The 22,111-nt window shown below is 36.3% G+C and overlaps 1 protein-coding gene and 1 long non-coding RNA gene across 4 annotated transcripts in view; one reads left to right on the forward strand and one right to left on the reverse strand.

The window, feature by feature from the left end:
• Window positions 1–22,111, forward strand: part of LOC309665139 — a 324,111-nt gene that overhangs the window by 146,028 nt on the left and 155,972 nt on the right. Inside the window, exons 7-9 of one of the 3 annotated variants that reach the window (XR_014266228.1) lie at window positions 10,941–11,353; window positions 11,869–11,906; window positions 16,397–16,825. The exons of 1 other annotated variant lie outside the window; for it this stretch is intronic. This is a non-coding gene — a long non-coding RNA (uncharacterized lncRNA). Of the gene's footprint in view, window positions 1–10,940; window positions 11,354–11,868; window positions 11,907–16,396; window positions 16,826–22,111 lie in introns of those variants that run through there. One more of the 3 variants, XR_014266229.1, reaches the window with a different exon arrangement.
• Window positions 1–22,111, reverse strand: part of WDR64 (WD repeat domain 64) — a 156,724-nt gene that overhangs the window by 105,334 nt on the left and 29,279 nt on the right. Inside the window, exons 5-8 of the mRNA XM_082471325.1 lie at window positions 21,302–21,331; window positions 19,939–20,049; window positions 17,280–17,494; window positions 14,118–14,252 (exon numbers count right to left, since the gene is read on the reverse strand). Of these exons, the coding sequence (XP_082327451.1) occupies window positions 14,118–14,252; window positions 17,280–17,494; window positions 19,939–20,049; window positions 21,302–21,331 (491 nt within the window). The remainder of the gene's footprint in view (window positions 1–14,117; window positions 14,253–17,279; window positions 17,495–19,938; window positions 20,050–21,301; window positions 21,332–22,111) is intronic.

A 22,111-nucleotide genomic window follows, 5' to 3' on the forward strand; every position in this document is an offset into this window, starting at 1 on the left:
TTCTGCCCTTGTCTCCAAACACAGCCTCTTAGTACACCATCTTGCCCCAGCAGCAAGTCTCCTTGGACCAGTTTCCATTAGCAAGGGAAATTCCTGCTAAACCACTGACTGTGGCCCACAGGAAATTCACACAGGCTAGTCATGCAGGACAGTGTCAACCTGAATGCAGCCCCACCCTATTGTCTTGGGTCCCTCTTGCCAGGTAGGAATGTGTGCATTAGGCACAGCAGGTGCAGAGTTTAGGGCCCACAGTAATTTTGGGGGCCCACAGAAATGTTCTAATTGTTCTTAAAATCAAAGGAAAAAATTTAAGTTTAGGGTCAAGAGAAGTGTTTTAATTTTTTCTCATATCAGAAAAAATAAAATTTTTAGAGCCTAAAACATTAAAAAAGTTGAAGTCTTTGAAATTATATCAAAAATAATGTGCAATATTGATAGCATTATGGTGGGAGGGACACATGAAGGCAAAAGTGCTCAGGGCCGCATGTCATAATATGGTCCAGCCTGCAGCCTTCAGAATTCCCCATGGGGAAGCAAGTAGTGGTCATAATGTGCATATGTCACCTGTCAAACTTGCCTAAGGTGAGCCTGTGTGCTTTGGGGCCTCAGCAAGTAGCCCCTGGGGAGCCAGATATATTTCCCCGTGTTTTTTGGCTCTCCTGGAGCAGGTTGTCCTGGAACAGCCTCTCCTGGGGCTCTCCTCCTGTGGTCTGAGGTGGGGGAACCTCTCTCCCAACCTCCACTCTCACCCTGGGGATGGCGGACCAAATGCCTCAGCATTCCCCATAGTTCCACAGCTAGGTAACTGCATCCTTCTTTTCAACTATTTTAGAACTGCTTGTTGTTTCTTCATTGCTGTGGGTGACTGATAAGATAAGAGTCATGGGACTGGTTTGACTACCTTCTAATAATTCTGTGAGGATGGTTTAGTATATCTTTCTTTAAATGGAACTTTAGCTGAAATTCTAAGATAACAGGAAAAGAAACATTTAATGCTCTGTTAGTTGATTAGGGATCTATCAAACATTTTTACGTCAATGTCTCAGCATGTAAAATGGGGATCATACATACTTCCCATTAAATTTTTTTTTGTTTTTTTAAAATACCTGCCCATTAGATAAAATTAATCTATTTTCCTGGCCCACATAATTAAATGGACTAGAGATGGATGAACTGTGTCTTTCAGTAAAGCCAGTTTCAACTAAGAAAATTCATATAATTGATTTCAACTGGGAAAAAACTTAAAACATGAGCTGCTTTTCACAGATATTTTATATACATATTCAACTGCATAGTTTTTAACAGATTGCTTTCTTATTCTGTAACTAGGTGTAATTTACTCTAACTGGTACATGCCAGAGTGTTCTCTGAGAAAGTTATGATAATATTAACTAGTATTTCCACAGCATTTTACATCTGAAGAATGAAGAGAGTTTTCACTCAACATCTTACAGTGCAGTGAGATATCTGGTTTGGTGTTTGGACTTGAGCTCAGGTCCTCCACACCATGGTCCCTCCTCAGGGATGGGGTGGTAGGTCAGGGGTGTGGGGGAACCACCCTCTCATCTAGGATGCCTCAGGGGGACCCACCTCTAAACACTGACCACAGCAAGATAGCACTAGACTCATAGTCTTATGTACAATGTTGGCCCATATTGTCCATTCCATAACAAAATAAAATGTAGATACCATGGGACTTTGAACACAGAAGGCTCCTAATAAATATGTTTGAATACCCTTCAGGAACAAATACCACTGGTTGACAATACTGTACTAGTTTTCAGAGTCACACAGAATAGAAATATATTGATTCTGGAAAGTTCCCTCTGAATTTGTCCCTGAGATAATAGTACTTTTGAAGGAGAAACATTTTCTAATAATTTCTTCAAAATGAAAAAAAAAAAAAAAAAACCCAAACACTCTACTATCAAAAGACCTTGCCTGAATCATAGCATACTTCATCTCAGTTTCCCTGCTAATGTTACACAAATTCATGAGCTCTGATCTGGGGAGGGAAGAGGGGTAATCAGATGGAATGTTACATAATTAGGGTCATTCACTGAATGTAATACGATGCTCAGACAGGAAAGCATTCCAGGGGGATCATGTAATTGCTAAAGGTGAAGGGCCATTGAGGAAGCTTGTATCCTCTCTTATCTTCCCTTGGGGTGGGGGTAGATGGGAGGAATGCAGGGGACAAAGAAGAAGTCATTTTTATTTCCTCCTTGATGATGTAAGGCAGGAAATTTGAGTGCCTCAGGTAAAGGTATTTTTTAAAAATAGTGGTCCTCACTCTGGATTACTGCCTGTGATTAATCCATATTGTACCTATTCCCAAAGAACAAGAGAAGGTGCAATAGAAAACTTTAGATCAGGGTATGGTAAACTTTTTCTTTAAGGATCCGGATAATAAATATTTGACACTTTCCTATTTACTCTCTGCCACTGTAGCACAAAAACAGCTGTAAATAATACGTAAACAAGTGAGCATGGTTGTGTTCCCATATAACTTCATGAGCAATGAAATTTGAATTTCGTATAATTTTCATGGGTCATGAAATATTATTCTTCTTTTGATTTTTTCAACCATTTAAAAATGTAAAACCTATTCTTAGTTTGCAGATGCTCCAAAAACAGATGGCCCACTGGACATGGCACATGCCGTTTTCTGACCCCTACTATAGAAGTGGGAACACAAAGCACAAACCAGTACAGGTCTACAGTTACTCCACCTGATATCAGTATTAAAATTCATTTTCTGATGTATTTCAGTATCTTTATTAAGGGAACAAAAAGAGGAACTTACATTTATTGAGCACTAACTATATATACCATGCATTAAGCTAGGCACTTTACCTGAGTAACTTAGGTTAATTTTTACATACCTTATAACACTACAAGGTAGGTATATTCATTCCCATTTAAAGATGGAAAAACTGAGACTACGTAGAGCTAATGGTAACGTGTTCAATGGTCACAAAGCCTTGAGTGCCAGACAGAAACCAGTTCTGACTGGCTCCATAGCAACCCTACTGAGAACCACTACATACTTTCTAATATTACAATCTGCCTCCAAGCTGGGTAACTAATAAAGAGTAATGCTAAGTAGTTAGTTGCTCATCTCTTGGAATTGCCAAGCTATTAAAGGGTTAATGGTTCAACTTATGTCTTGCAATAGGCCAACATTCTTTACATGGCAATATTAGTAGCATATGTTCATTTTCCTGCTGGTACATTTGTGAAATTACCATACAAAATTATGAGCAGAATGGTAATCATTTCTTAAATGGAAAAATTTTTTTGAGAGGAGTTTTTTCCTGCCTTTCTGGGAGCTGTACTGGTTTCCATTTTAACAGCTGGCCAATTATGAATTAGTATAAATGCAGTTTCATCTGTCTCAGCTTAAGACATTATAGGAAATTGCAGAGATAGGAATATGATGAATCTAAGGATGGAGTGGACTCAACTCTCTTTCTATTGAAATGACTCCTCAACGGCACTGACAGTTCTGGAAAACATGATTACACTGTATCACTTGAGAAATCTCTTTAGCTTCTAGATTTAGGAGAGTGACCCAAGGAAGTAGTTGAAAAGTCAGCCAGAGTTTGACAGAATAGATCAATGATCATTATTTGCTGAGTTTATGTATTTTTGTCTCACAGTTTCCTGACCCTCTTGGGCCAAATTCTGGGAGATATGGTAAATACTAGGAAGCTCGGAATTGAGCTCAAAGACAAACTCCTGCCTATTGCAAAATAGATGCTCTTCAGACCTAAGACCAGAAAGTACTGGCAAGTTTGAAAAAGAAAACCTAGATAATTTAAGTGTTTACAGCTACAAAGTACCAAATCTACAGAACACTGTAGAGAGGAGGAATTTAAATTCCCTACAATAACATTACATAAATAAAAAAATACATATTAACATTAATTTTGAAGAAAACATATAAATAAAAAGATTTATTCAATCCAAAGAATGGTTGCATCTGAGTGTGTGTGTGTGTGTGTCTGTGTTTGCACATAAGTGAAAATGGAATGGGATACAAGGGTAAAAAGAAAAATGGAGCTGGAAGAATCAGACTCCCTGACTTCAGACTATACTACAAAGCTACAGTAATCAAGACAGTATGATACTGGCACCAAAACAGAAATATAGATCAATGGAACAGAATAGAAAGCCCAGAGGTAAACCCATGCACATATGGTCACCTTATCTTTGATAAAGGAGGCAAGAATATACAATAGAGAAAAGGCAGCCTCTTCAACAAGTCGTGCTGGGAAAACTGGACAGCTACATGTAAAAGAATGAAATTAGAACACTCCCTAACACCATACACAAATATAAACTCAAAATGGATTAAAGACCTAAATGTAAGGCCAGACACTATCAAACTCTTAGAGGAAAACATAGGCAGAACACTCTATGACATAAATCACAGCAAGATCCTTTTTGACCCACCTCTTAGAGAAATGGAAAGAAAAACATAAAGAAACAAATGGGACCTAATGAAACTTAAAAGCTTTTGCACAGCAAAGGAAACTGTAAACAAGACAAAAAGACAACCCACAGAATGGGAGAAAATATTTGCAAATGAAGCAACTGACAAAGGATTAATCTCCCAAATTTACAAGCAGCTCATGCAGCTCAATATCAAAAAAACAAACAACCCAATCCAAAAATGGGCAGAAGACCTAAATAGAGATTTCTCCAAAGAAGATATACAGATTGCCAACAAACACATGAACGAATGCTCAACATCATTAATCATTAGAGAAATGCAAATCAAAACTACAATGAGGTATCACCTCACACCAATCAGAATGGCCGTCATCAAAAAATCTGCAAACAATAAATGCTGGAGAAGGTGTGGAGAAAAGGAAACCCTCTTGCACTGTTGGTGGGAGTGTAAATTGATACAGCCACTATGGAGAACAGCATGGAGGTTCCTTAAAAGACTAAAAATAGAACTACCATACGACCCAGCAATCCCACTACTGGGCATATACCCAGACAAAACCATAATTCAAAAAGAGTCATGTACCAAAATGTTCACTGCAGCTCTATTTACAATAGCCAGGACATGGAAGCAACCTAAGTGTCCATCAACAGATGAATGGATAAAGAAGATGTAGCACGTATGTACAATGGGATATTACTCAGCCATAAAAAGAAACGAAATTGAGTTATTTGTAGTGAGGTAGATGGACCTAGAGTCTGTCATACAGAGTGAAGTAAGTCAGAAAGAGAAAAACAAATACCATATGCTAACACATATATATGGAATCTAAAAAAGAAAAAAAGGTCATGAAGAACCTAGGGGCAGGATGGGAATAAAGATGCTTGAGGACACAGGGAGGGGGAAGGGTAAGCTGGGACAAAGTGAGAGAGTGGCATAGACATATATACACTACCAAATGTAAAACCAGTAGCTAGTGGGAAGCAGCCGCATAGCACAGGGAGATATCTTGGTGCTTTGTGACCACCTAGAGGGGTGGGATAGGGAGGGTGGGAGGGAGAGAGACACAGAGGGAAGAGATATGGGGATATATGTATATGTATAGCTGATTCACCTTGTTATAAAGCAGAAACTAACACACCATTGTAAAGCAATTATACTCCAATAAAGATGTTAATAATTAAATAAATAAATAAATAAATAAATAAAAAGGAATAAGAGTGTGAGAGTGCGACTAACTCAATCTGCTCTTGAGGATACGTCACTGGAAAAAAAAGGGAATTAGATCTTCCTAGAATCATGTCAGTTGAAGGGCATGTTTTTGCTGACAAAAAGAAGGGACCTATTAATATTTCATTAAGACCTAATACAAGCATTCACCACTTGATTGACAGATCCTAATACTTGGAAAAGGGAATATTGGCCCGTACAAATTGTTCCCAAAGGAAAACTTGTGCCTTTCCTTTCTTGCAGTGTTAGAGTATTTATTATTATCATGGATTTTGGCAGCATGCGGAAATCAGTGTTCTTTAAAAATCCAGTCTCCACAAAAGACCTTAAATGTCTATAAGCAAATAATAATACTTTCAGTTGTTAAGGGGTTTTAGTTTTCAAAGCACCTTCACCCATTTCAGCTTATTTGAGTAGCACAAAAATCCCATGAGCTAGGAAAGTTAGTGTTATTCCCATTTATAAATGAGGTTATTGAGGTTCAAATAAGTTAAAAAAAACATGCTCAAGACTCTTGGACAACGAATAAGTGGCAGGCGTGATCTAGAATTCCCTTGCAAATGTATTCCTTTATTTATATTCTCTCGTAGTGAAAAGCACAGCCACGTATATAGCTCCCCCAAACTGAGCCTGGCGTCTGCTGCTGTAATGCTTTTCTTCTAGATCTTTGGATGATTTGCTCTTCACCTCACTCAGATCTCTGATCACATGTTATCTCCTCAGAGCAGTCTCTCGTGACCATCCTGTCAAGATTACTGCCTCCCATCACTCTTTATCCCATAATGCTCCTTCATCTCCATCACCTACTCACCTAAGTCTGTATTATTCATTTGATTATTTGCTTTCCCACTAGAATATGACTCCAGGAGAGGAGAGAGTTAGTCTTTTTTGTATACCATTATATCACTTCTTGGAACAGTTTTTGATCTATAATAGGCATACATTAAATACTGTTGAGAATGAAAAAATGAACCTTAGATTCCTCTCTTTCCTTTATTTCTCTCATCCAGTAGGTCACCAATTCTTGTAAATTTTATGAGAATCTGTTCTCTTTCCATCCTTACTTTCACTGGTTCAGTTCAAACCCCCATCATTTCTTTTCTAAACTATTGCCGTATTTTCCCAATTGGTCTCCCTCTTTTCAACTTGCCTTTCCCCAATCCATTCTCCACTTTGCTGCTAGGGTAATCTGTCAAAAACACGAATTTTATCACTTTTCTGTCTAAAGTATTCAATGGCTTCCTGTAGCCGTCAGGTTAAAATTCCAACTTTTTATCATGGTATGCAGGTCTCTTCATGTTTGGCTTATCCAGTCTCATCTTTCCCAACTCTTCCTCTCTGTTCCAATCATATTGAACTACTTACAGTTTCTAGAATTCACCATCTTCTTTTTCACTTCTGTGCCTTTATAAATGTCATTTCTTTAATGTGACTATTTATGAACTCTACTCTCCTGCAACTGCTTTACCTGGCTAACTCTTACCAGTTCTTCAAAACTCAGTATGCATGACACTCCTTTTCAAGAAGCCTACCCCAATTTTTATCCACACCCCAATCCTACCTTAAGATGCTCTGAGAACTCTCTTCTGCTCCCATACAACTCTCTTAAATCGATATCATGACATTTATCACCCTCTCTGGGAATCTATTTCCTTTCTCGCTCATTAAACATGAGAGCAAAGACCTAGTCTTATGCATCTTTAAATTTCCAACACCTAATACAGTGCTTTAAACAGAGTAACCAATAAGTATTTGGTAAAAAAAAAAAAAAAAAGTGAATATTCAGCCTCCTGCTCTAGAGCTTCTTCTGGAGTCATCTATGTAGTTTTTTTCAAATTATAGGACTATCAGAAAGAGAACATTGAATATACAAAAACTCAACAAGCTTAGTGTCTTGGAAAGACACATCCTTAAACATAATTAAAATGCAATAAGTACAAAGACTGAAGCATGAAAAGGGTACCTAACCCAGTTGGGGAAGAGGTTGCTGGAAGAGGTCAGGAAAATTTCCTAGAGTTGGTATCACTTGATCCTTAAAGGATTTATGGGGTCAGTTATACCTCAAAAAACTGGAAAAAATTTTAAAAATAAAAAACTTCCCTCTTTAAAAAAAAAAAAACCCACAGGATTATGGAGGTTGAGGTAGAGAAGAACTAAGAGGAAGAGTGGAGAGAGTATTTCAGGCATTGAACATGTACAAAGTCCCAACATGCAGTATCCAGGGAGTAGCAAGAAGTTCAGAGTAACAGAATCCTAAGTACAAGATAATAAAGAGCAGTGAAGTGGATGAAGTGGAGAGGTTAACAGGAGCCAGATAATGGGAGTGCTGTGGCAGGTGATGGAGAAATGTGAAGGACACTGAGATGGTTGGATATCATCCTTACAAGAATAGTTTGGAAGAGTATTGGGACAAGAGGGTAGTTGGAGAGAAGAGCCTAGGACAATAGAGATACAGAATATAAAGTAGATTCAACAAGAATTTTTAAGGCAATATAGACAAATTGGTGACTGATGATTTTTAGGGGTTGAGGGAAAAAGGAGTCATGTGGAGTTGCTAAATTTCTGCCTAGATGATTTGATGCATCATGGTGCCACCAAGAAAAATTTTAAATTCTATAAAAGGCATAGATTAAAAAGTGGGGGAAGTGAAGTGAAATTTAAGGGGCTATGAGATATCCAGGTGGACATAGTGAGTAGGTATACGTAAGTCCAACATTCAAGATAGCTTGGGTTTCATTAGTATACAGGTATTAATATGTTGGAGAAGAGGAACATAACCCAAGAATTGAGTAGAAAGTGACAATTAAGGTTGGCTAAGGACAAAACTCTGGAGAATACCACCGCAAAAAGAGCAGACACAAAAAGAGGAATCACAAGGGAAAAGGTCAAACAGTAAGATACGGGGCGAAAACTCTGGCTTCCCAAAAGCCAAGAGAATAGAGTTTTAGGATGGGTGAGATCAGTAATGCTGAATGCTCCTAGTTTAATTTCCTTTGGTCTGACAATGTAGACATCATTGGCCAATTTGAGAGTCTTTTCCGTAGAGTAGTAGCCGGGAGGCTATATGAGAGAGGATTTTAGAGGGAATGAGTAATGTCAAGATAGTGGGGATAGTGAATGCAGAGTACCCTTTCCAGAAGAGGTGTAGTATGATAGATCAAAGGACACTAAAGGTCAAGAAAAGCGTTACTCAGATCACAAGAGACTTGAGCATTTTAGGTTGAAAATGAACGAGTGGGAGAAACTAAGGTAGCAAGATCCTGGAGAAGAAGTTAAGTGCCGGGTCACCAATGGAAGGTGTGATACCAACCTCTGAAACAAAAAGAAAAGATTTAAGGCTGGGTGTGGATGTAGAAAATTCTGAAAAGATCTGGGGTGTTGGGGAATTACTCCTGAGGCCACAGGGGTTGTTTTTTTTTTTTTTTTTTGATCATATGGAAGGACAGGACATCAGTGGAGGGTGAAAGGAGTTGAAGTTTGGAATAGTCACTGAGAGGAATAAGAGGGGGTTAATCAAAAGTATGTAAAAGGATTGGGAGACTGGGCTAAGGGCTCTGCTGAGCAAAAGGGTTGGGATTTTGCTGATCGATACATTGGACAGATAGGAGTATAAATCAAAGAAGAATGCTGGTGAGATACAAACTCAGATGATTAACTTGGGATCCAGGAGGGTAGGAAGAGAAGAAAGTCAAGGAAAGGGTTGATAAAATTCAATCTACTGAGAGATAAAGGTATCAGAGACCTCAGCAACATCACTGGGTCAGTATAGTGCAAGTTGGAGTGTTCAAAAGCTGATATGGTAAGACGTGGAGGTCTGAGAGAAGGATGCTGGAACTTAGCGCCTGTCAATATTGTGCAGATCAATTTTTGATTTCTATTTTGTAATGTTAGATTGACAATAGGCAAGTAAACATACCAATGTAAAGACAGTCTTTAAGAAGGAAAAAAAAAGCCACTTCATTCATCCAAAAGCCAACTAGGCACGTTTATTGTGTTTGCTTTAAACTTTCTTGTGTAATGAAATTACTGGCAAGTTACTTTACATAGTCCCCTATATAAGACTTCTTGTTCTTATCTCTATGGGCTTGCTGGAGGACCATTATTTATCACTTCCCTTTCTGAACTCCTATTATACCTATAATCCTAAACCAGCCAACTGGCCTTTAACTTGCTCTTCTTTGCAATGCAAATTATCCTAAGTAGTAGTGTGCTGATAAATGTTTAACATTCATCGAGCTGGGGGCAAGGAAGTAGAGATGGGAGTATGCCATTGGTTTACAACATTTGCTGTTTTCCGTGGTATAAATATTTCTCTCATGGCTGATTTCAAACCAGCAAAGGGACATCTCTGAACGTGGAGTTAGGAAAAGATACACAGTTGCACACCATTACATAGTACTTCTGTGTTCTTCAGGACCTAAAACCCTCAAGAACATAGGTAATAGTAAAATGTAGTAAAATAAATAAGAAGTAATGAGTTTTGAGTATTTATTGCCTTTGTTTTCAATATAATTGAATTGTGAGTTTATTTTAATCATGGCAGAGTTTAACAATAAGTAGGCCAAATTCCTGACATGAGCTGGGTGCACCATACTGTTGATTTTATGTCTATATTTCTTGTCTTCCCACTTAGATTTTAAGCATTTTAAGGCAGGGGTCATGACTTAAACATATTTGTATTGTCCACAGTTCTTAACACATTCTGACTTAGTAAATATTTGTTGAATAATTGATACAGTTCTGGATTAAAGGCTGAACTACGTGACCTTATACAGCTTTCTGGTTGCCATATAAACTGTTAGAATTACCCTGGTAAGTGTACCGGTAATATTTGTTCTGTGGAAATCATGGTTGTAGGTTTGTATATCTTGCAAATAATAATCCTTTCTCTGGATGTTGAAGTAGAATATATTTTTTCTATACCACCACGGGGACATATTATATTTGTATATGTTCTCACAATGTTTCTTTATGATTAAGAATGTATCATGAATTGCCAACATAGTATAAAATCAAATTGGAAATAAGGTGGCATCTAGTTCTTAATTAAATGTTTCAGAAATTTATTCCTTTAAAATGCCAGAGTGTAATCACTAGCCAGTTAATTATGTTACAAAAACATAGAAATGATATTTGTGGTGTCAGATCTGGTGTCAAGAAATGAAATTGTTTTTAAGGTACTGAAGAAAGTTTTAAAATCATCTCTCACTGTAGTATGTTTTACACCAAGATAAACATTTTCACCTTTTTCTAGGTAAGGAGAAATATGTGTTTTTCCTGAAGACTACAACTTTCAAGAAAACTTAAGGTAGTCAGTCATCTGACTGTGATATTCTCGTCTTTCATTAAATTTCTAATTCTGTTATTCCATTGCTTAAATTAAAAGCCTTGGAATTTAAAGAAATTCTAGCTCTGTATGTGCAAAGGCTACCTTTTGTTTTCCATTTTTTTGTGAGTTTCACTAAAACTTCAAGAGGACCTAGGAGGTATCTATCACTTGTGTTTTGTTAGGGGGTCATATTTGTCTCTCCACCATTTTTCCCAGGACTTTTTAAAGTTGTACCCTAAATGCAAAGAGAAAAAGAAAGCAAGACTGTCTCATTTCAACTCACTGATTCTTTAAACAGAAACACTGAAATTCAGAAGAAAATGATTACAATTGAGAAAGTAAGTTTTAAGAATGGAATTGAATCACTAAGTAAGTGTTTTGCAGTTTTAAGTTTTTACCCATAGTGTTTTGTTGTATTTTATCTCATTTTTTCAGTTTTGACATATAATTGTAAGATGTTGAAACTGTATAACATGATTTGATATATATACACATTGTGAAAGGATTCCCCTGAGTTAATCAACACATTCATCATCTCACATGTTTACTTTTTTTTTTTTTTTTTTTGGTGTGAATATTTACATTCTACTTTCTTAGCAAATTTCAATTATACAATAGTGTTAATTATAGTCACCAAGTTTTACATTAGATCCTCAGACATTTTATAGGTTTTATAAAAACCTATATGAAAGTTTACCAAACTTTTATGAACCTTCCTCTATGGAAAGGGAACCCTTTCCCTGGTGACGACTGTTCTACACTTTGTTTCTATGAGTTCTACTTTTTTTTGGATTTCACATATAAGTGATACCATGCAGTATTTGTCTTTCTCTGTCTGGTTTATTTCAGTTAGCATAATGCCCTCCAGTTTCATCCAGGTTGTTGCAAATGGTAAGTTTTCCTTCTTTTTCTAAAGCATACATATTCCATTGTATGTGGGTGTTTGTATATATACATTTTCTTAACCCATAGTATTTTTGATAGATTTATGCTCATTCTTAAAGCCAAGTTTAAAGAAGACCTTTCAGTTCTTGTTGCAACAAGTCAGATTCTTATTTGTGGCTCAGTGCATTTTTTTAACAGACAATTTTTTTAAAGGAGTTTTAGGTTCACAGAAAAATTGAGTGGAAATTACAGAGATTTTCCATATGCTCCTGCCCTCCCACGCATGCATAGCTTCCCCCATTATCTACATCTCTCACCAGAGTGGTACATTTGTTAGAATTGATGAACCTACACATTGACACATAATAATCGCACAAAGTCCACAGTTTACATTAGGGTTCACTCTTGGTGCTGTACATTCTGTGGGTTTGGACAAATGTATAATGACATGTGTCCACCATTATAGTATCATACAGAGTATTTTCATGGCCCTAAAAATCCTCTGCGCCCTGCCTATTCAACCCTCCCTCCCCCTGCATCCTAGCAATCACTGATTTGTAATTGCCTATCCACAGTTTTGCCTTTTCCGGAATGTCATATAGTTAGAATCATGCAGTATGTAACCTTTTCAGATTGGCTTCTTTTACTTCGTAATATGCATTTAAGGTTCCTCCATGTCTTTTCATGGATAGCTTATTTCTTTTTAGTGCTTTTAGTGCTTTTTAGTGCTGGATCATATGGCAAGAGTATGTTCAGTTTTTTAAGAAACTGCCAAACTGTCTTCCAAGGTGGCTGTACCCGTTTTGCTTTCCCACCAGCACTGAATGAGAGTTCCTATTGTTCCACATTCTTGCCAGCATTTGAGGTTGTCAGTGGTTTGGATTTTGGACATTCTAGTAGGTGTGTAATGATATCTCATTGTGATATTAGTTTCCACTTCTCTAATGATGTAGAATGTGAAACATCTTTTCATATACTTATTGCCATCTGTATACCTTCTTTGGTGATGTGTCTGCTCAGATCTTTTGCCCATTTTTTAATCAGGTTGTTTGTTTTAGTGTTGAGTTTTAAGAGTTCTTTGTATATTTTGGATGACTCCCCTTTATCAGATATGTGTTTTGCAAATATTTTCTCCTAGTCTATGGCTTGTCTTCTTGTTCTCTTGACAGTGTCTTTTTCAGAGCAGAGTTTTTAATTTGAACGAAGTCCAGTTTATCAATGATTTCTCTCATGGAGTGGTATCTTAAAAGTCATTGCCAAACCCAATGTCATCTAGATTTTCTTCCAGGAGTTTTACAGCTTTGCATTTTATTTTTGGGTCTATGATCCATTTTGAGTTGTTTTCCTGTAACTGGTATAATGTCTGTGTCTAGATTGAGAGTTTTTATCAGGAATGGGTGCTGGATTTTGTAAAGTGCTTTTTCTGCATCTATTGATGTGATCATGTGATTTCCTTCTTCTTTAGCCTTCCCTAATCCCAGAGAGTTCCCTTGTGCCAACTTGGGGTCCTTCCTCCCATCACCAGCCCCAGGCATCCACTAATCTACTTTCTATTTCTATAAACTTTTCTTTTCTGGGCATTTCCTACAAATGGGATTATTCAATATGCAGTCTTCTGTCACTTAGCATAATGTTTTTGAGGTTTATCCATGCTGTAGAATGTACCTTTCTTAAAAAAATACAACAGCTGTTTTATAGTTACTATATATTTGTATACCCTTGCTATATATCAGTATAACTATTAATAAATATTTAACTAGGTAGAAGATAAGACTATACGCTATTCAAACTCATCTGTCTATAAGAAAGCCATTTTGTGTATTTATTACACATGGAACATGATGGTTGTTCTACAGATACTCACAGGCTATTGGCTAGTCAATTGACCTATAAGAATGATTTTTAAAGTATAAAGTTTTACCAATAGAACTATATTTGGAAATTATAGTTATAGCTACACCAATATTGATTTACTTTAATAGAATATAGCAATAAAAAACAAATGAGCAAAACTGCTTCTAGGAGAACACATCATGTTCAGATTTGCATGAGTAACTTCAACTTCCTCCTGAAAATCTAATTAATCTTGTTGAACAAATGGAATACTTAACATCTGATATGTCTAAAAACCAGTTTAAAAGCTCCAAGGCTGCCATGGGTTTCAGGAAAACACCTGAAAGTCACAGAATGTTTATGTATATAAACAACTGTACTTACAAATTATCCTCAAGTCTCTTCAAGGATTCCAAAACTAATGAATGAACACTGTCTAAGGAGCAGGATCCAAAGCAATTTAGGGCTGAAATATATCTAATTTTCATAACCCAGTCATTATGTAGCTTCCTTTTAACACTGAGAATTACAAGAAAAAAAGGGGGTTATGTTAGACTCACAAACACATCATGTTGAGTTTCTATTTGGTATTTCACTTTTACTTTAACCAAATCGCAGCTCTGAGCTGTGGTAAAGCCTGCATGTGTAACACTATCCTATGCATTATATTTTCAATTGTTTAACTATATGATCGTCATCATATTTTAAATGAAAACGTAAAAGTTTATCATCAGATTTTGAGCCATAGATTCAGAATTAGAGGAATAATCTAGAAGAACCCCAGTCCAATATTGACATGATCATCCTTACCCTACTGGAAAAATTCTGATCATGCAAATGGAGGACTGTGGTTTATATTGTTTTTTATCTTGTATGAGTCAATTCATTTCCATATTTCCCATGAATACATTCAAAACTGAAGAACTAGGAAGTTTATAATCCCAGATCACTGGTAAAGCTGAGGCTAGGACAGCCTTCAAAGTCTTTGTCAAAGGCTTGCTCCTCAGTACACAGGACATTTGAGGGAGAGGTTTAGCACTAGAGGCCAAAACTGCCATAAAATTCTTCTTGTCTTAACCTGGAAGAAGCCATCTTCATGGTATTTTATTTACTCATATTTTATAGTGTATTTGTTTCCTCATCCACAAACACTTATTGAGCACTTATTGTATCCCAGGTACCAAGGACATAAAGATGATTAAGGTAAAATCCTTATCACCAAGTTCCTTAGATCGTAGTTGAGAAATAGACATATTTATAACTCAAGGCAGGAAAGTTCGACAATATTGGATTAAACAGAGTGGGAGTTGGGGGAGATTTCTTTTTTCCATGACAGATTGTGTTAAATTTTGAACTCTGGATACTGGCTACTTCTTTCTTTAATTTCTACAATGTTTTGCTTCAACACTCAGCTTATATATATATATACACTTTTTAGTCTCAAATAATTTGTCATGTATATAATGATCAGCTGCATGATTAAATCATCTACAAAAGAACCAGTATGAATTAGCATTCATTTAACTGTACTCACATTCCTCAAATTCCTCAGATTCCCCCAATCTCATTTCTAACATATCTGTCTAATGGAAGCAGAGATGGAAAACAGGCCATGGAATTTTCTGACAGGTGACACACATCTCAGTAAAGAGAAGATTCATGTCTCAGCATCTATTCTAAGAGCCTATCATAATTGGAATAAAGTGCTTGATAGTAAATAGAGCAGCACATCACATACTGGGAAACTCCCCCATCAGAGTCTAATACTTTGGTGGAACTAAGTAATACTGCTAATATATGAAGGATGGAAAATGGAGCCAGATAATTATTGTGTCATTCTTAGGGTTCCAGCAATGGGCTAGTCTTAATTCCATTGTAACAATAGATGTAATGAGCTTTTAATTACATATTCTATCTCTGGAATAAAATATTTGCTATATTAATAACAAAATATAATACTGTATTTTTCAAAGTTTTCTTCTTATTCTAAAAGGAAAATTTTGTTTGTACAAAATTTAGAAAGTAGAAAACCATAAAGAAGAAAAGAAAAATCACTTCTCTGAAGTTCCAAAGAGAATCATTGTTAACATTTTGGGATATTTACATTCAATCTTTTTCTTTCTAAGTAGAAATATGCAGACATACAAATGGACACATATACATACAGACACATATACATAAATAAAACTGGATTCAATGTACATAAAAAATAAAAGGTTTTTTACTTAATATTATATTATGAACATTTTCCATATTATTAAATATCTTTCAAAATATAATTTAATGGAGATGCATGGCATTCCCTAATATGGTTATACTATGATTTACTGAATGCCCTTAATGCCTTAAATATTTTTTAGGACTCTGACAAAAATGCAATTTACATATAAATATATTACACATGTATGGACATATTTATAAACTATGTAATTATATTTATAGAATTTATATTATATCACACATTTATATAATACCTGAATTATTTATTTAAATGATTACTTATTTAAATTAATCATTCCCCTATTGATGTACACTAGATATTTTATTATTAGAAATAATGCTGTGATAATCATACTTATATTTTTAAACACATGGAGATCACAGGTCTCAATGTATAAATGTTTATTAAGACACCTGATGCATCTGCCCAAATTGCTTTCCAGAAAGGTCTTCAACTCATACTTTCACCACCAGCAGTATGCGAGAATATCCATCTCACAGCATCATACCCATTTTTAATCTGTTCTAATTTTATGTGAGAAGTTGTATATGATTATAAGTTGTACTTCTTTGATTAATAAAAAGGTTGTATTTAGTATAAAATTTGTATTTCTGCTAATAAAACTAATATATGCCTTACTCTAAAAACTTCAAAAACACTACAATTATAAAGCAGACAATAGAAATCACCCATAACCTCATCAGTTGGAAACTGTTGTTAGCATTCTTGCCTGATGATCAGTTTGAAATGTTTATTGACTGCTGTGTGGGCATGTGTGTGAATTATCTGTTCATCGTCTTTGTCAGTTTTTATCTTGAGAAATTATTGTTTTTTAATTGAATTCTAAAACCTATAAAGATTATTAACCCACTGTCTGTCATATTTGTTTATATATTTATCTCAGTTTGTTATTTACTTTCAAAATGTTATCTTTTGATGTGTATAGTCAAATCTATCAAACTTTTTCTTGGAATTCTGTATCCATTGCTTTTATGTTTAGAATCATCTTCCATATGTAAGTACTAGTAAACAGCCATGTATGTCTTTTACATTTTTTTCATGATTTAATTTTTCACTGAACTCTTTAATTCATTCAAGTACCTATAGAGTTTCATTGTCAGTAGCATTTAAAATAGGAATTTCAGTTGTTAATTTTCCTGTCTGTCTTCCCTATTATACTGGAAGTTCCTTGAGGTAAAAACCATTTCTTTTTCAGCTTTGTATTTAAAATCTCTACCATGGGGTCTGGCATATTATTTTCACTACATAAATACTTGAACGATGTCTATATTAAAACAATTGGACTATTCCCATAATACCCTTACCTTTTAAAGTTCTTTGAGTCTAACACCTGATTTTGTAAATTTTTTTTGGATTTTGCCTGCTTGAGTCCAAAGTCATCACTATTTACTGTGAATTTGTTCACAAAACCACCATCGTCCCCCAAGAGGATGTCATCTCGGCAGAGCTGGTCAGGCAGAGACACTACACACACACAGAGGAGGCAATGATCCATAGGTTTTATGACAAAATAGTTTTCCTAGAAACAGAAGAACACTTTTAATAAGTTATTGTGTTGCTCTAAATATCTAAATATTAAATTTAAATATTGCTCTTATTATTTGATAAGATTTTACTTTCTGATGTTTCTCAGTTTAGATATTCCCACTGTAAAGGAACTTGAAAAAAACAAAGTTAACTAAGTAGAAGTTAACGAATTAACTTCTCACTGTGAGCGCAACATTGTGCCTTTGGGTGTTTTGTGGGGGAAAAGTGTGAGGTACCTGTCTCTAGCTCAATAAATAATGAGGTTTTCTGATGTATTACTGTGAATATTCCTTTCTTGAATTCGTAAGGCAATATTAACAGGAAGCATTAAAAAGTTCAGGTGTTAAAAGACCATTGAAATAAAAATGGATGGTAAATAGGAAAATCTAATATCAAAGTCCCAATTACTTTACAAGGAGAAAAATATCCTAACATCTACATTTATCCAGAAATATTCAGCAAGCATTTATCAAGCTGACTCTATACTATTGAACTGGGTTCACTAAGCTATATGGCCATTGTTTTCCTGGAACTTAGTTTCTACCTAAGGGAGAAGAAAAAAGTATTTTAAAATTTTTAAATTTGTTTTGTTTCCTATAGAATAAGTGAGACTTGAACATATTTAGAGGTTCATTCAGTCTTTCGGCAAATATTTATTAAGCACCTACAACATGGCAAGAACCATTCTAGGCATGGGCTTATGGTGATGGACAAAAGTTTCTGACTTTGTGGAGCTACTGTCCTAGTCAGGGGAGACAGATGAATTAAACAGATAATTCCAGATAATGGGATGTGCACTTAAAAAAATAAACCAGAGCTCTGTGATAAAGAGTGACTTAAGAGGTCATTTTGGGTCCCATGGTCAGGAAAGGTGACCTTGGATCTGGGACCTGAATTGGTTGAGAGTAAGATTCAGAAGAGGTTGAAAAGAAGGATCCTAGGAGAAGAGATTAATGTCAAAAAAGATAGAAAGGGAAAAGGCTACGGAGTCTTGTCCTGGACAAGGCAGGAGGGGATGAGGGGTGTCAGATACAGGGGGTGTCAGATATTTTGTCTTTAGAGAGAGGAAGGAAGAAAGAAAGGAAGTAGTGTTGTATTCTTAGTTAAAGCTGTAGGTGGAGGGCTGGAATTTGAAAGAGGACAAGCCTTTTAGACTCACTATTCTCAGAAACAGGAAGAAGTTCATCTGTCGAAAGGGAAAGGGCTTGAGAAGAATAATGGAATTTTGGAATACTTGCCAGGAGTGGGAAAGTGAGTTGGCAAGAATCAGAAAGAGATTGATAGATGCCACTGAGTGCTCAGCTGAGTCTGCAGACCCTGAATTTGTAGTGATGCCAAATAGTGTGGCTCTGAGTTTTTCTCTAGCAATGCTTAGCCACTGCAAAGGAGCAAAGAAGGGCTATAGCATCTATCCGAGATTCAAGTTTTGAAGGACAGAGATTTAAGAGATGATCCATCCAGGGGGTAATGTGAGAAGGGAAAGAGGGAAGAAGCAGGGGTACTGAAGAGTGGAAGAAGATGCTTTCAGTGAACTGGAGGCTTCTATGAGATTGAAAAGCAAGAGTGAAAACAGGAGAGAGCGGGAAGGAAAAGAAGTTGTAATCAAACTATATGATATGAGATAGTGACACATCACATAATAAAATACATTAAGCAAACAGCTGCCTTCTATAAAATCATCTTGGTATCATTAGTTGGCCAATATTGTGGACAAGAATAGGAAGTTTACTATGTTACTGACACTAGTATGGCACAGAGGAAGGTTAAATTATTTGTTAATCCTCCATGTCCTTCAAAGCCTGCTTCCTGAGGGCATTTTTTTAATAACCCCAATGCTTAGTGATCTCACCTCTCCCTGAGTACCTGTTCTTTTTTACTGTATGATTTGCTGTACCATTATATTATTATGTTTGTTCGTGAGAGTCTTCAAGACAGTTTTGTTTGAGTGTAGGGAACATTTTCATTACTTCTATATGTCTGCAGATGCTCAATAAATATTGTAAATTGGTTAAGTGGTAACATATCACTAACTGAGGGGGTTAACATTAACATCTGCCCATCAGATTTTTTGCCAGGATTAGGCATTTGATTTTAGTAGTTTTCTTGCCAAATGAAGCTGGACTGAAGAGAAAGGCTTTGAACTGGTTAACATGAGCATAACCAAAAAGATAATGTGTGGATTCAGAGAAAGGTATAAAAGAAGAAAGGAACTAACCATTCTCTCTCAAAAACAAAACAAATTAAACATACACTAAATGGAAAGAACATTCCCTTTTAATTAAGACTCACAGAATATTGATGCTGGACTTGATTATCTTAGTTAAACCCCCTCATTTTATATATGAGGAAACTGATGTTCAACAGAGAAAGTGGTTGCTCATTTCCTCCCAGTATGGAAAAGACATTCCAATTTCTCTATGTCTCTTGGCACAGTACCTGGCTGCTCCCTTGAGCTTTATAATCCCAGACAATAATGGTCCTTTCAGTAGTAGCAACAATTCGTTTCAGCTGAGAGAGGTAATCACAACCTGTAATCCAGGAGGTATCCTGATAGAAAAGCATAGAATTGGCATGTTGTGTTTTGGAATATATTGTGTTTTGTTCTATCACACAATGGTGGCTACCAAAAGAGTAGATTAGTTACATTAAAAGCCCCATTTTGCCCCCTTATTTGCAGAGAAGCCACACAATGTCTCTTCTTCGATGTCTTGAGAAGAGGCTCCCATCTTTTTCCCTTTCACCCTCAGCCTGAGCTTCTCAGCACCATCATCTGGAGAATGGCACAGCTAGTGCCTGGCGCAGCTCCCTGGAAGCACACAGCCACTGACCAAGGAGTCATCCTTATGCACTGTTCTTTTACATGAGAACACTTCTGCACAGGAACTCAGTGGGACTAGATGTAGGGCACCGATTAATTGAGTTTTCTGGCCCTGTCCTCATGCTTAAATTTTTTAGCTGGAAAAGACCTTGGTGGTCATCTGGTCAGTGATCAAGTTGAGGTCAGTGAGTCTGCCTTGTGCTTTCCTAAAATCACCAGACTGGCATGGCTAGGATCCGTAATATCTCTGACAACACACTACTTTACGAGAACAATGGCTCCCACTTGTGAGTGTCTCCTGTGCCAGAAACTGCTGCCTGTGTTTCAGGCATGCCCTTGAATCTTCTGTAAAACCTGTTAGGAATTTTAAGAAAGTTTAAGAAACAGAGGCTCAGAGACTCCTCTGCATGGCACCCTCAGTGCATTTAAGTGCATACAAGCAGGGTGAAAGTCAATCATTCTCCGTCTCTCATAAAGCCACGGTGGGATTCTGAGAGCAAGTCACCATAGCTTTACAACATCTGCCACAAGATTACTGTTCCAGTGAGCAATATGGATTAAATAAATTACAATATTGCACTCAAGTTTTTTATGCTGTTTTCAAGTTTAGAATAAAATGTTTTCAAATAATTTTCACTGGCTATTTCCTTGTTCTCACAACATGGGTTTTGTCTGTTTTTTACTTTCCTCAATAGTGAGCACTTAGAAAAACAGGCGAAGATTTTAAATTGAAGCTTCCAAGGAATAGTCAGTTTCCAGGCAATTCTCTACAATCAGATTAACTCAGAAAGCAAGGTCTGTGTCCTCTTTGCTGTTGCTCAAGGTTTAGTTTGGATCCTAGTCAATAAAAATAAAGCTACAGTCTATGAAAACCTCTTATTCTCAGAGTGTATTCAGGCTCTTCATTGAGATTTTGATTAGTTATGGAGGAACCATCATCAATCAGTTTAACTTAATTAGGAATTTTTTAAAAGTACTTACTGTAACATTGGTGCTGGTCTGAACTCTCATCTATAAGAAAAAGGAAGAGAATAATGATCCCCAGTTGGCACTACGATTAAAGATGAAAATGCTGGCTCTAAAGCAACACGGTATCTCCTTGGTTAATCTCACTTGTCATTTCTACCTTCTGTTAGTCTCCTTGTTCCTTCTGTCTCTGAAAAATCTAGCTATGTAAAATAATGCACTGTCTGCTTTGGGCAAGTTTATGTTTCTGTGGCTTGTCTTTAAGCCTGGTCACTCTGCTCTTAGGCTTAAACTTTATTAGTTATTTTGTTCCTTCTATTTGCAAACTGCCTCACATTCTTTAGCTATTCAGAGCAACCTTTGATACCAAAAATTGGGACTGCAAAATAATACTAACAGCAACGGCAAGAATGGTAAACAGGTCAATATGAATATAGATTGATACAGAAAAAAAATTTTCATTTGAGTTCTCTCTCAAGTTACTGAGATTTAAGAACATTCTATCCAGTGGTCTTTCTCTTTTATTCAATAAATATGTATTGAATGAATATCATATCCTAAGTACTATGCTGGTTGAGAATCATAGATTTATCCAAGCAGAGCTAGTATGTATTACTTGAGCAGCCTCTTATACCCTTAAAGCATGTTAACTGCTCCCAAGGTAAAGGTTAGTGTCTGAAGTATATTAATGACCTAGTTTCTCTTGCATGCTCTAATGGTCTTAGGGAAAGTCTAGAAAGTCTGGCTGCCCAGAAGGATGGCTCATGTGAAAAGGAGAAAAAGTAAATCCAGATTACTAAAACTGTTAGTTGAGGTCATCACAGA

This window comes from Balaenoptera physalus (assembly GCF_965194825.1).
Source record: "Balaenoptera physalus genome assembly, chromosome: 1".
NCBI classification, from domain to species: domain Eukaryota; kingdom Metazoa; phylum Chordata; class Mammalia; order Artiodactyla; family Balaenopteridae; genus Balaenoptera; species Balaenoptera physalus.